This window comes from Schistocerca cancellata, chromosome 5, assembly GCF_023864275.1.
Source record: "Schistocerca cancellata isolate TAMUIC-IGC-003103 chromosome 5, iqSchCanc2.1, whole genome shotgun sequence".
Taxonomy (NCBI): Eukaryota; Metazoa; Arthropoda; class Insecta; order Orthoptera; family Acrididae; genus Schistocerca; species Schistocerca cancellata.
This window is the reverse complement of record NC_064630.1, coordinates 734,349,592-734,364,312: the sequence shown is the minus strand read 5'-3', so window position 1 is coordinate 734,364,312 and position 14,721 is coordinate 734,349,592. Positions and strand designations below refer to the sequence as shown.

The following is a 14,721-nucleotide window of genomic DNA, read 5'->3' as shown; positions in this document are numbered from 1 at the left end:
TACCGAACCTTTACAAACTAGAACTTGAAAATAAAGTCTTAAGTGACACCGACCGCGGCAGACAAAATGTCTACCCTCCGAAACTGCCGAACTATATCTGATAATTAAAAAACATAAATTACTAATAAAGTCTTAACTGACACCGACCGTGGCAGCCAGCATGTCTGTCGTTCAATGCTGCCGAACCAGCTATGATGTTACAGCCGAACCACTTCGACCGCCATTCCAAGTTAGGTGCGATCCAAAGATCTACGAAGTGGTTCTGCCTTCTTGTTTAGCAGTCGTTTACCATTCTGTAGGTTACTAATACTTGTGAAATAATGGAATGATAGCACGCTATTCAGAGAGGCTATAATTTGAAATGCAAGTAAATACGCTGTTTAGTTTGTCTAATTTTAATAATAGAAGATTATCATTTTGGCCCGGAACTTCCGAACGCAGCAGCCAATCGCAGAGAAGGCCCACAATTTAGGCGGTCTTTCTCACGATACCCGTACCGAACAAACCATCTGTCATCGTTATATCTCGCCACATTACGTTATCTTGCCACTTCTGCCTTCTCGACTGCTCTAACAAGGGAACCTCCCCATCGCACCCCCCTCAGATTTAGTTATAAGTTGGCACAGTGAATAGGCCTGGAAAAACTGAACACAGATCAATCGAGAAAACAGGTAGAAGTTGTGTGGAACTGTGAAAAAAATAAGCAAAATGTACAAACTGAGTAGTCCATGCGCAAGATATGCAACATAAAGGGTTAAATGAAATCGGGAGCACCGTGGTCCCGTGGTTAGCGTGAGCAGCTGCGGAACGAGAGGTCCTTGGTTCATTCCTCCCCTCGAGTGAAAAGTTTAGTTTTTTTTATTTTCAGACAAAAACCTAAATCGGGCAAGGTAAAAGAATCTTCATTCGCCAAGTGTACAAGTTAGGTGGGTCGACAACATATTCCTGTCATGTGACGCACATGCCGTCACCAGTGTCGTATAGAATATATCAGACGTGCTTTCCTGTGGAGGAATCGATTGACCTATGACCTATGACCTTGTGATCAAATGTTTTCGGTGCCCATTGAAGAGACGCCGGTACGGTATCTCAGCGTGTTCTGTCAGAGGGTTAGTTGCTCTCTGTAATAAAAAAAAAAAAAAAAACTGAGATAATGGATCAACTACGAACTGAAACGGGTGGCTTGCGACGTCCGCACCGAGCAGATACAACGAACGAAAACGAACAAAAAAAAAAAAAAAAAAGGCACGTCATTTCGTCTACTAATCGCACGGTTTTGCGGTGCGGTCGCAAAACACAGACACTAAACTTATTACAGTGAACAGAGGCGTCAATGAACGAAAGGACAGATCATAACTTTGCGAAAATTAACTTTTCACCTAAGGGATCGCTCCACACAACTTCTTCCTGTTTTCTCGATTGATCTGTGTTCAGTTTTTCAAGGCCTATCCACTGTGTCAACTTATAACTAAATCTGATGGGGGTGCGATGGGGAGGTTCCCTTGTAGGAAGATCTTGTAGCCGAATATGATGGCTGCAAAGCTCGTGCTCGATCTGTGTTCAGTTTTTGGCGGGCTATCCACTGTGCCGTCTTATCACTAAATCTGAAGGGGTGCGGTGGGGAGTTTCCCTTGTCAGAAATAATCATTCTACACTCCTGGAAATGGAAAAAAGAACACATTGACACCGGTGTGTCAGACCCACCATACTTGCTCCGGACACTGCGAGAGGGCTGTACAAGCAATGATCACACGCACGGCACAGCGGACACACCAGGAACCGCGGTGTTGGCCGTCGAATGGCGCTAGCTGCGCAGCATTTGTGCACCGCCGCCGTCAGTGTCAGCCAGTTTGCCGTGGCATACGGAGCTCCATCGCAGTCTTTAACACTGGTAGCATGCCGCGACAGCGTGGGCGTGAACCGTATGTGCAGTTGACGGACTTTGAGCGAGGGCGTATAGTGGGCATGCGGGAGGCCGGGTGGACGTACCGCCGAATTGCTCAACACGTGGGGCGTGAGGTCTCCACAGTACATCGATGTTGTCGCCAGTGGTCGGCGGAAGGTGCACGTGCCCGTCGACCTGGGACCGGACCGCAGCGACGCACGGATGCACGCCAAGACCGTAGGATCCTACGCAGTGCCGTAGGGGACCGCACCGCCACTTCCCAGCAAATAAGGGACACTGTTGCTCCTGGGGTATTGGCGAGGACCATTCGCAACCGTCTCCATGAAGCTGGGCTACGGTCCCGCACACCGTTAGGCCGTCTTCCGCTCACGCCCCAACATCGTGCAGCCCGCCTCCAGTGGTGTCGCGACAGGCGTGAATGGAGGGACGAATGGAGACGTGTCGTCTTCAGCGATGAGAGTCGCTTCTGCCTTGGTGCCAATGATGGTCGTATGCGTGTTTTGCGCCGTGCAGGTGAGCGCCACAATCAGGACTGCATACGACCGAGGCACACAGGGCCAACACCCGGCATCATGGTGTGGGGAGCGATCTCCTACACTGGCCGTACACCACTGGTGATCGTCGAGGGGACACTGAATAGTGCACGGTACATCCAAACCGTCATCGAACCCATCGTTCTACCATTCCTAGACCGGCAAGGGAACTTGCTGTTCCAACAGGACAATGCACGTCCGCATGTATCCCGTGCCACCCAACGTGCTCTAGAAGGTGTAAGTCAACTACCCTGGCCAGCAAGATCTCCGGATCTGTCCCCCATTGAGCATGTTTGGGACTGGATGAAGCGTCGTCTCACGCGGTCTGTACGTCCAGCACGAACGCTGGTCCAACTGAGGCGCCAGATGGAAACGGCATGGCAAGCCGTTCCACAGGACTACATCCAGCATCTCTACGATCGTCTCCATGGGAGAATAGCAGCCTGCATTGCTGCGAAAGGTGGATATACACTGTACTAGTGCCGACATTGTGCATGCTCTGTTGCCTGTGTCTATGTGCCTGTGGTTCTGTCAGTGTGATCATGTGATGTATCTGACCCCAGGAATGTGTCAATAAAGTTTCCCCTTCCTGGGACAATGAATTCACGGTGTTCTTATTTCAATTTCCAGGAGTGTATATTGGCAAGTCCGTCTCTCGTGACAACTTCCGATCAATTCCACATTGCACAGGGGTGTACAGAAACTTCTGCTCAGATAGTGTATTTGCTGGGAACCACTCCAATCCCTCCTCTTTCTTCTGAAGTGTGATCTTTCTTTGAAATGAGATGATACCGAACCATGGAGGTAGAATAAGGGGAGATGGCGCCACAGACTTACGCTGTAAGTTGTTTTGATGCTTGTGGGCGGGGCCTGACGCCATCTTGGATCCCCCAAAACATTAGCAGACGAGTGTTTACATTTGCTTCTTGTTCGTTATTTCTGTCTTGTGCACGTGATATTTATTTTATATAGTAAATGTTACACTGTTTTAGTTAACAACACAGCATAAGGAACGCAACTTCAAACGTTTTTCTGGTCTTAAATGCGTACTCGATACAGTAATATGACACGAAAATATGACGCTTCTGCCCTCAGTACCGTAATTCATTTTTGTTTATACACTTCGAATAACCGGGATGATAAGTATGTGCTATGAAAAGCGTGCTTTCTTAATCCATTTCTATTCACTTTCATTGTGTTTGTGTCGATAATTGATAAAGCAGAACTCCAAAAGCAATGATTGGTAGTTTAGAGGCACCGATTTGTATTCGTTACATTTTCAAGTCAAATGCAAATTTTAAATGTTCAAGTTTGCAAGAAACTTACCTTATTTCCTTTGGTGTCCCATAGATGTATGGAGGGATGATATGAACAAGACAGCTGTCATGTCAACAAACTGAAAGATTCGTCAAATTACGAAGGAAAAGAACGGAATTTAAGATTGTCAGGCCCATTGTAGTTTACACATCTGCTTTGTTCATAAATTGTTCCTACCAAGCGACATTCAGTGTGGCAAATAACAGCAATTTACAGGGTAACACGACAACACAGTGATTAATGTAATGATCTAAATAGCCTGGACGTAGATAGGGAACTTTGCTTTAACAAATATGTAACCCTTTAAGTACCTATAATTTAACCACTGTAACAGGTGTTCCACACATTTTAATCAAGATTTAACTAACTACACGTAGTTACATTACTTTTATATTAAATTATCGCATTTTAAAACATTAGTCCCCATTTCCAGGATATTTCTTGCCAGAACTTTTCAGTTACTTGGGAATAACCAAACACTGAAAACCAAGTGTATTGCTCACCTCCAGAGAGCTCTTCGTGTTGGATTGATAGGGAATCTGAAGTCAAATCACAGAAATAAAACCATACTGTAAAACTTTACAGTGTATCAGAATTTCAAGTATATATAAGGAAATGGCGCTTAAATAACTCCACTTACGAATGAAATGTGATTTGTTTAAACTTTAGACTACACTCAGAACGATTAGTACACCCGTAAGCAACGCAAGCCGGCATTTTTTATCAAAACACTTCACAACTACACGGAATCAAACCACCAGATGGGAAGGTTTTGGGGTAGCTAACATGGCGGATCTTCACTTGGGTTGGCTTCAAGCTTGTGACGTCATGACAACTCCTCTTATTTTTACCTCCATGTACCGAACAGGAGGGTACAGCATGGAGTAAATATCTCTGGAGTGAGCATTGCGTTCTGCACATGTTGTCTACACTCTACATCAAACCAGGATTGTCAGGTGTTTTCGGGAGTTCGCTGTGCGTGTGTGCTTTCTGCAGAGTTTTTGTTGTGTTTTCACCGTTTGTTGATAGTGTAATAGCGATGGTGAATTACTGTTGTTGCTACGGATGCAAAGAAAAATGTGTGAAAAGAGGGATAGTAACTTTTCATGGGTACTATGTTTAAAAATTTCGAGACGCATTATAATTACGGCTTGATTCTGTAGACCTATTTTTCTACGATTTTATGACTATATAAGGTACGGCTCGTACAAAAGCTTACAAACAATCGTTTCCTCTCGTAAATTTGCTAGTGGAACAGGAAAGGGAATGGTTAGCTGTTTCAGCAAATACTATCCTCCATGCATTTATGAGTGACTTGTGGATTATGTATATAGATTTGAAAGACGGGAGACAGATAAATTCAACAGAGTTGGAGTCTGTAATTGTCTTCGTATAATGTGTGTGTCCAAACCTTTTTGTTTACTATAAAGTTACAGTAGGAGACCATATTAAGTGTGTCTAGGAGATGGAGAATGATTATGTGTGATTTATATTTTAGTTTCACGAAGGATAAACAACGAGTAAAGATGTGGCTGCAGAAAATAAGGAGGAGTAATTTTGTCCCCACAAAATATTGCAAAGTATGTTCAAAACACTTTGAAGAGGAACGTTTAGACAGAGAAAAATTTGGACGTGTGTGGAGGGAGGTAGATGCTATACCAACTATTTTTAATTTTCCACACCACCTACTACCAATTTCTGCATTCAGCTTAAATACATTTTTGCAGTGTAGCTAATCAAAGTACACATTCATCTTCTTTGGTGTATTTTGCCTTCAATTTATTTTCTTCGCCATTTGATTAAAAAGTGTAAAATATTAATAAACATGTCCCCAAACTCTTTCATTAGTGTCACTTTCCACTTCCCTTAATGGTGTTATATGGGTTGACTGTTACATGACCAACTGTATTTGCTTTACAGTACATGTATTCTCCGATCGCCTTCCCCCCCCCCCCCCCCCTTCTTACTCAGTCTACCATTTATTTAATAAACTGGGAGCAAGTACGCAAAACTCCTTAAATAAACTCTTCAAAGTGTCACCAGTAAGAAAAATTGTGCTTTAGGTCGCAAAAACGAGAAGATAAACACGCGAAAATAGCAGAAAAAAAGGACGAATTAGCAGGGATATAATCGCTAATGTGTGGCAAATTCGGTGTTTTTCGGACAATTGCAAAAGTACTAGCGTACTGTCAAGTCGTTTTGCAAGACTATCACTGCAAAAACGTACGTCAGGCTCTGTAATACTATAAAGTGCCGTATCATACCGGAAACTATCAAAAATCGAGTGCATCTGAATTGTGACACCTATCGCAAAGAAGCAGAATGCAATATCACCTGCCCTTAAAAGTTACGTAGCTGGTTTATATCCTGTCTCAAATGGATACTGTTAAAATGTCTGCATAACATATATAAATAATCCACGACAAGTACGAAAAGAATCCGTCACAATATATACACTCCTGGAAATTGAAATAAGAACACCGTGAATTCATTGTCCCAGGAAGGGGAAACTTTATTGACACATTCCTGGGGTCAGATACATCACATGATCACACTGACAGAACCACAGGCACATAGACACAGGCAACAGAGCATGCACAATGTCGGCACTAGTACAGTGTATATCCACCTTTCGCAGCAATGCAGGCTGCTATTCTCCCATGGAGACGATCGTAGAGATGCTGGATGTAGTCCTGTGGAACGGCTTGCCATGCCATTTCCACCTGGCGCCTCAGTTGGACCAGCGTTCGTGCTGGACGTGCAGACCGCGTGAGACGACGCTTCATCCAGTCCCAAACATGCTCAATGGGGGACAGATCCGGAGATCTTGCTGGCCAGGGTAGTTGACTTACACCTTCTAGAGCACGTTGGGTGGCACGGGATACATGCGGACGTGCATTGTCCTGTTGGAACAGCGAGTTCCCTTGCCGGTCTAGGAATGGTAGAACGATGGGTTCGATGACGGTTTGGATGTACCGTGCACTATTCAGTGTCCCCTCGACGATCACCAGTGGTGTACGGCCAGTGTAGGAGATCGCTCCCCACACCATGATGCCGGGTGTTGGCCCTGTGTGCCTCGGTCGTATGCAGTCCTGATTGTGGCGCTCACCTGCACGGCGCCATCACGCATACGACCATCATTGGCACCAAGGCAGAAGCGACTCTCATCGCTGAAGACGACACGTCTCCATTCGTCCCTCCATTCACGCCTGTCGCGACACCACTGGAGGCGGGCTGCACGATGTTGGGGCGTGAGCGGAAGACGGCCTAACGGTGAGCGGGACCATAGCCCAGCTTCATGGAGACGGTTGCGAATGGTCCTCGCCGATACCCCAGGAGCAACAGTGTCCCTAATTTGCTGGGAAGTGGCGGTGCGGTCCCCTACGGCACTGTGTAGGATCCTACGGTCTTGGCGTGCATCCGTGCGTCGCTGCGGTCCGGTCCCAGGTCGACGGGCACGTGTACCTTCCGCCGACCACTGGCGACAACATCGATGTACTGTGGAGACCTCACGCCCCACGTGTTGAGCAATTCGGCGGTACGTCCACCCGGCCTCCCGCATGCCCACTATACGCCCTCGCTCAAAGTCCGTCAACTGCACATACGGTTCACGTCCACGCTGTCGCGGCATGCTACCAGTGTTAAAGACTGCGATGGAGCTCCGTATGCCACGGCAAACTGGCTGACACTGACGGCGGCGGTGCACAAATGCTGCGCAGCTAGCGCCATTCGACGGCCAACACCGCGGTTCCTGGTGTGTCCGCCGTGCCGTGCGTGTGATCATTGCTTGTACAGCCCTCTCGCAGTGTGCGGAGCAAGTATGGTGGGTCTGACACACCGGTGTCAATGTGTTCTTTTTTCCATTTCCAGGAGTGTATAAATGACCTAGTAGATAGTGTCGGAAGTTCCATGCGGCTTTTCGCGGATGATGCTGTAGTATACAGAGAAGTTGCAGCGTTAGAGAATTGTAGCGAAATGCAGGAAGATCTGCAGCGGACAGGCACTTGGTGCAGGGAGTGGCAACTGACCCTTAACATAGACAAATGTAACGCATTGCGAATACATAGAAAGAAGGATCCTTTATTGTATGATTATATGATAGCGGAACAAACACTGGTAGCAGTTACTTCCGTAAAATATCTGGGAGTATGCGTGCGGAACAATTTGAAGTGGAATGATCACATAAAATTAATTATTGGTAAGGCAGGTGCCGGGTTGAGATTCATTGGGATAGTCCTTAGAAAATGTAGTCCATCAACAAAGGAGGTGGCTTACAAAACACTCGTTCGACCTATACTTGAATATTGCAAATCAGCGTGGGATCCGTACCAGGTAGGGTTGACAGAGGAGATACAGAGGATCCAAAGAAGAGCGGCGCGTTTCGTTACAGGGTTATTTGGTAACCGTGATAGTGTTACGGAGATGTTTAGCAAACTCAAGTGGCAGACTCTGCGAGAGAGGCACTCTGCATCGCGGTGTAGCTTGCTGTCCAGGTTTCGAGAGGGTGCGTTTCTGGATGAGGTATCGGATATATTGCTTCCCCCTACTTATACCTCCCGAGGAGACCACCAATGTAAAATTAGAGAGATCTGAGCGCGCACGGAGGATTTCCGGCAGTCGTTCTTCCCGCGAACCATACGCGACTGGAACCGGAAAGGGAGGTAATGACAGTGGCACGTAAAGTGCCCTCCGCCACACACCGTTGGGTAGCTTGCGGAGTATAAATGTAGATGTAGATGTACTAGGGATGTAGTGACATTCCAAATACACAGGGCGCTATACAGACAAACACACGACGTCCCGAGAACACGTGACCAGGCCTGCAGTGTATGTTGACAACACAAAATCTGTTCTGCGCATGTGAATGCTCACTCCAGAGATGAGAGACTCTAGAACGATTGTGGTAAGTGTGCACGCTGTCGGCTGAGGAGTGTCGTCGCGTTTTCGCAGGAACGCGGAGGACGTGCGCCGCGAGGACACGGAGCTGCAGCCGGCGTCGCAGCACGTGCTGACGCTGGACGGCGAGGTGCTGGCCATGAACGGCAAGCTGCTGGCGGGGCACGCGCACGCCGGCGCCGGCGACGCGCCCGACGCCGACCAGGTGTCGGTGTGCTCGTGCACCTGCCTCGGGCCCTCGTCCTGCGCGGCCGCCTCCGCCTCCGGCGCCGCCCCCGCGGGCTGCTACCAGCCCTGCCGGCCCGACCAGCCGCTGCAGCCGCCCCCGCACACCTCCGCCGCCAAGCGCGCCTCCGTCTAGCCGCGGCTTGCCGGCGCACCGCCTCCCTGCTCCTCCGCTTACTACGTCGTGTGCAGATGTGGGGACTTCGCACAGTTCCGCTTGCAGACGCAAAAGAGACGTCTGTAATTTCAGGAACTAACTTCTCACCGACTGAAAACTGCTTCTCATTCAAACGGAGTGCGTCGTACGGCATTTTCGACTGCGAAACCGCAAGGTGTAGGTTCGGACGCCTAATACCGAAGTGTCTGCTTCCTCGGCGCACGACAGTCCTTCTCCCAGCGAACTGTGAGAGTTTTGTCTTCAGTGTACGTGTAGTGGCTGTATTTACAGTGTGGCATCACGTATTTGCTCTTTATTCATAAAAGAAATAGCATCATGGACACAGGATCAGTACATAACCCATTCCTTTCGAAGACCACCGATGGGAACGTAACGCTTAATGTCACATTTCCTTATTTCCCGAGACAGTACATAGAGGTGGCACTAAGAGTGGCGTTCAGGAAATTTACTTGCCGGGCATATACTGGATTCGAAAATTCCTTCCCACATCAAGATTCAAACAAGCTATCTCCTCCGACTCGAGCGTTCCCACAAAGACGTGTACTAGCAAACTCTGTGATAGAGGTGGGTACCGTCCAAAAGATTTCCCGTGAGTGGAAGTACCGTGTGGGATCTGAAGATTAAAGGACTGAGCACATGCAAATGCACAAGCAATTTGAATTACTGGAGTACAAAATTCATTCGTAGTTGTGAATATAAACCACCATTGGGTGTAAATTGGAGTGACGATAACGAAAATTTCTGCCATACTGGGACTCGATCCCTGATTTTCCATTTTACAGGAGTGGTCACCTTGACTGCTTCAGGATTCAAACAAGCTATCTCCTCCGACTCGAGCGTTCCCACAAAGACGTGTACTAGCGAACTCTGTGATAGACGTGGGTACCGTCCAAAAGATTTCCCGTGAGTGGAACGACCGTGTAGGATCTGGAGATTAATGGACTGAGGGTAATATGTACAAGCAATTTGAATAACTGCAACAAGAAATGTATTCGTAGTTGTGAATATAAACCACCATTGGGTGTAAATTGGAATGACAATAACGAAAATTTCTGCCATACTGGGACTCGATCCCTGATTTTCCATTTTACAGGAGTGGTCACCTTGACTGCTTCAGGATTCAAACAAGCTATCTCCTCCGACTCGAGCGTTACCACGAAGACGTGTACTAGTGAACTCTGTGATAGACGTGGGTACCGTCCAAAAGATTTCCCGTGAGTGGAACGACCGTGTGGGATCTGGAGATTAAAGGACTGAGGGGAATATGTACAAGCAATTTGAATAACTGTAACAAGAAATGTATTCATAGTTGTCAATATGAACCACCATTGGCTGTAAATTGGAATGACGATAACGAAAATTTCTGCCATACTGGGACTCGATCCCTGATTTCCCATTTTATAGGAGTGGTCACCTTAACTGCTTCAGCTACCTGAGCACAAATCACAGCCAGACCCAAAGTTCGACATGTCATGTTACATGTGTCACAACCTGCACTCGTACATTATGTGTATCCCTGTTTGGGAAGACATATTTATTGAGAGTCGAGGGCCTGATATTGGTGAAATAGCAGTGGCTGTGTAATATCCCTTCATTCGTGTCCAGAGGAACATTACATCGTTCTTCTTAATAACAAAGGCACTGCTATTTCCTAATTTAACAGCTTTTGCTAAGTCTACCATCGCCACATTATAACAATTGTAAACGGCTCCAACCATGATGTTGACCATTTAGCCTTGGCTTCGGGCCTGTTATAACAGGGACAGGACCGATGGCCATACTTCCTTCAACTTTGTCTTCGTTTGCTTACCATTCTGTAGGGTCCCCCACTTTATCCTGCATAGCCACCGTCTAAGGAGTTCCGATGGATGTATGCGACGAACACTGCCGAGTGAGTAACACATTATCGCTTTTGCAAAGTTGTGAACAGTTTGTGTGAAAAGCCATCAGTGGTTGAAATCATGTTTTTTTGACATTTCAGGTTAGTCGGCGACCTCAGAGATGTCAATCCGAAATGCGTATTATGACTTTACGATTTACAGTCTGCAGTGCCACAGGGACATCTTTCATACCATAGCAAACAATACTGCATTTGTGTTTGTGGTGCTGGAGATCCATCATTCGCTCTGGATTGCACACCTTACTTCTTACTACGGCACGACAACTAAAAGAAGAAACTGTTAGAAATTCACGCCTCCATTTTATGGTGTTTTTATGGAAATATGTACACTGAGGGCTCATGAAAACACAATGGCTCCGCAATATTCTGCACAGCAGGCAACTGCTGATACACCAACTGTCTTGACTAGCGAAATGTAGAGGGTGACAATTATTGAAGTATATGAAAAAAAAATTATGGCGTCCACACACTTTATTCAATACATAAACGTCACTACACATATTCTAATTTAGGTTATGACATGTACGTTATGCCTGCCATCACTGGTGATGATGCGGAACAGACGAATAGCAAAATTCTGCTAGACCCATGGAGTGTCGGAACATCGATGCTGTTGACGACCTCCTGAATGGCTGTTTTCATCTCAGCAATGGTTTTGGGATACTTCTGCACACCTTGTCTTTAATGTAGCCCCACAAAAAGGAGTTGTATATGTTCAGATCCGGAGAATATGGTGGCCAATCGAGGCCCATGCCAGTGGCCTCTGGGTACCCCAGAACCAGAATGCAGTCCCAAAAGTACTCCTCTAGGACATCTAACACTGTCCTGTTTAGACGGGGTCGACCTCCATCCTGCATGAACCACATCTTTTCGACATCAGGGTCATTTTGGATAATGGGGATGAAATCATCTTCCAAAACCTTCACTTACCATTCGGTGATCACCAAGTTATCAAGGAATATTGCATCCATTGTTCCATGACTGGATGCTGCACACCACACAGCCACCCGTTGAGGGTGAAGAGACTTCTCGATCGTGAAATACGGTTTCTCAATCTCCCAAATGCGCCAACTTTGCTTATTGACATACCCATCCAAATGAGAGTAGGCTTTGTCACTAAACCAAATGCGCATGCACATGCTAATCCCCACTGTGCCCAGTGGCCAACTGTGAAATTTGAACGTCCTAATGCAAACCATTCAGAAGTTATAACGATTCATACAGTTCAATGATTGTCACCCTGTATATGTGAGGCATACTGTGCAACTCCAAATTTTGTTCCATTTAATCTCATCAATGTTCAGCTTCTATAGTCGGTGGCAGCGTTAATGGCCGCTGGCCACACAGCTCCCGAGAAATGCTCCGTTGTCAACTCAGCTGAAAATGCACCAGTATCGCCACAAGCCACTGCAGTGTGTTCCTGCAGTTTGGCAACCTCACAGACCGACTCGACTGAACCTGCCTCACATTTGAAAAACGAGTACACTTCAAATATAAGGTCCCTTGCCTGTCTGTGTAACTCTTAGCATCTTCTAAGCATTTCAGCGATTATAGAAAAAAAAAAAACTCACAGAGTACACAGAAATCAATCAATCATAGTTTTGCATATGCAGAACATGATAGAATGCTCAAATGTGATGGACGTTCGCACAGCACAGAACGCGGAAACTGAATGAGCACTGATTGGCTAGCTGCACTGATTGGCTAGCTGCACAGCTATCTACTTTGCATCCTAGCCCAGAGGTCAAAACCATTGTATGGACTATAAGTGTAACGAATATCAGCAGTATTTTCTTTGTTAGCAATGGTTAGGTACATTGTAATCATGAAAATGGGTTACCTCTGTTTCTAAAAAAGACTGAGGCACCTGTGTGATTTGTGAACAACATGCCAATGAAATGTTGTACCATATTTCTGACAAGTGTGCATAGACCTATTCTCGATATGGAAAATAACCCTCATTATTCTGACATACATTTCTACAGTCATTTGCATCAAAACTGGACTGCACTAGGCAAGTGACTTCCACTTATTAAGATCCAATAAGCACCTGTCTAATGAGCATAGCTACCAATGAATGAATGATACTATTATACTGTGTTCTGGGTTTTCGTGGTATGTTAACGCAGACACAGTCTCACTTCCACTGTAATATTTCCTCTGCAATCTACAGTCATGTCAGTGGATCGTTCCATAAGCCTCTACTTCATTTAGATTTGCTGGGATACAACCATCACCAAGCTCTCTAAATGGTATGGCAACAATATTACATCTTGATGGGAAAACAATAAACAATATACAAATGTACTGAGCTGTGTATGAGTGTCAGTGCATGTGCTTCTCAGTGTGCATATTTCTTTCTGTTGTTTGAAGTTTCATGGTAAGATACAATTTCAGATGATGAATGCATATGAAGTAGAACGATTTTTCCACTTATAATTAAAATGAAAATGTAATTGACACACAAAGTGAAAGAGGGGACACTTACATAATATTACTCACTGAAATGTGAGAGAGGAAACTCGAAACTAAATAATCAGTACTTAATCCACAATGCTTACACACTTGTTCATACTGTATACAGTCTGCTTTCCTTCTGGTTTGATATGGGTAGTAAAATGCTTTCCATCTCAGAGACCAGAAAAGGGAATCAGAGTTTTACAGACCTCTCCCACAGAGTCCTGCATTAGCAAATATGGCATCACAGCAGCATAACACTATGAGGTAACTTGTTGAGAACAGGTACACAGAATGACTGTACAAGGATTGTGCATAAACAATGAAAACTAAACTAAAAGGTAAGTTACTTGGAAAAATCTCAAGCAAGCAGAATAAGTTGGGAACTGCCCATTCTAACATCAGTTAGTGAGTTTAACACTGAAATGTATTTAAAAGATAGATCAGTGTCAATCAGTAAAAATCAGGTCTTATAAATTGTATTTGTGCCTAGGGTATGACTGCAGAGTTTTCTACACAATCTGCTGTCAAAATCGTACATCAGACTGCCACTAAACAATATTCTCCATACTGTAAATGAAACACACAGTGAAGCTAAAGGCATTGAAGATACAATTCATTGATGGTCTCAACCACAATCACTTGTCACAAGAAGCCCTCATTCATGTGTTCCACAGAGAATACGTATTTTCTATTTGAATATTGTTTAGTATATTTTTGGTGTATTACACACAAAAGATACACTGTAATATATGTTACAAAATGACAATTACTGTGGATAAAATGCTTTTTTTCCAGTTTCACACTTCCTATTTTTATATTGTTGTTAAATGGTGTACTAAACAAATAATAAAGATTTTACATTTTGTCTTCCATACAAAGTTATAAGAAATTTATAAGCTAATCTCTATACCTAAAATATTTTATTTTCTGTGTCACTAACCATAATTCCCATTTGTCTGTAACATAGTCTGTGAAAATAAATGCACTTAACAACATCGTGTTAACTGATTTTAATACGCAGATGTTTTCTAAGGTAAATTGAAATAATTAAAATTGGACAATATCAATTAATAAGTCTAGAATTAATTGTTAAACATATATCACATGAACATATTTCAGTTATAGCTCCTCTTTTATTACGCTTTCATGAGAATCATAATTTTTAAAAAATTTCAGATTATTTTGCTATTTTAGTAACGTTATTTTCATTTTTAATACTGACCTTAAATCTGATGAATTCTGTTCAGAAGCTCTAAGCAATGACCAGTTAGTCTTTGTTTTGTTCATGTTTGAGGTATCTGGAAGC

At 44.8% G+C, this 14,721-nt stretch overlaps 1 protein-coding gene across 2 annotated transcripts in view; it reads left to right on the top strand.

Annotated features, from left to right (window-relative positions):
- LOC126187685 (two pore potassium channel protein sup-9) overlaps positions 1-9,362 on the top strand; it is an 81,166-nt gene extending 71,804 nt beyond the window's left edge. Inside the window, exon 6 of one of the 2 annotated variants that reach the window (XM_049928923.1) lies at positions 8,707-9,362. In XM_049928923.1, the coding sequence (XP_049784880.1) occupies positions 8,707-9,357 (651 nt within the window). In that variant the 3' untranslated portion in view covers positions 9,358-9,362. The remainder of the gene's footprint in view (positions 1-8,706) is intronic. The other variant, XM_049928924.1, reaches the window with a different exon arrangement.
- The last annotated feature ends 5,359 nt before the right edge of the window (positions 9,363-14,721 follow it).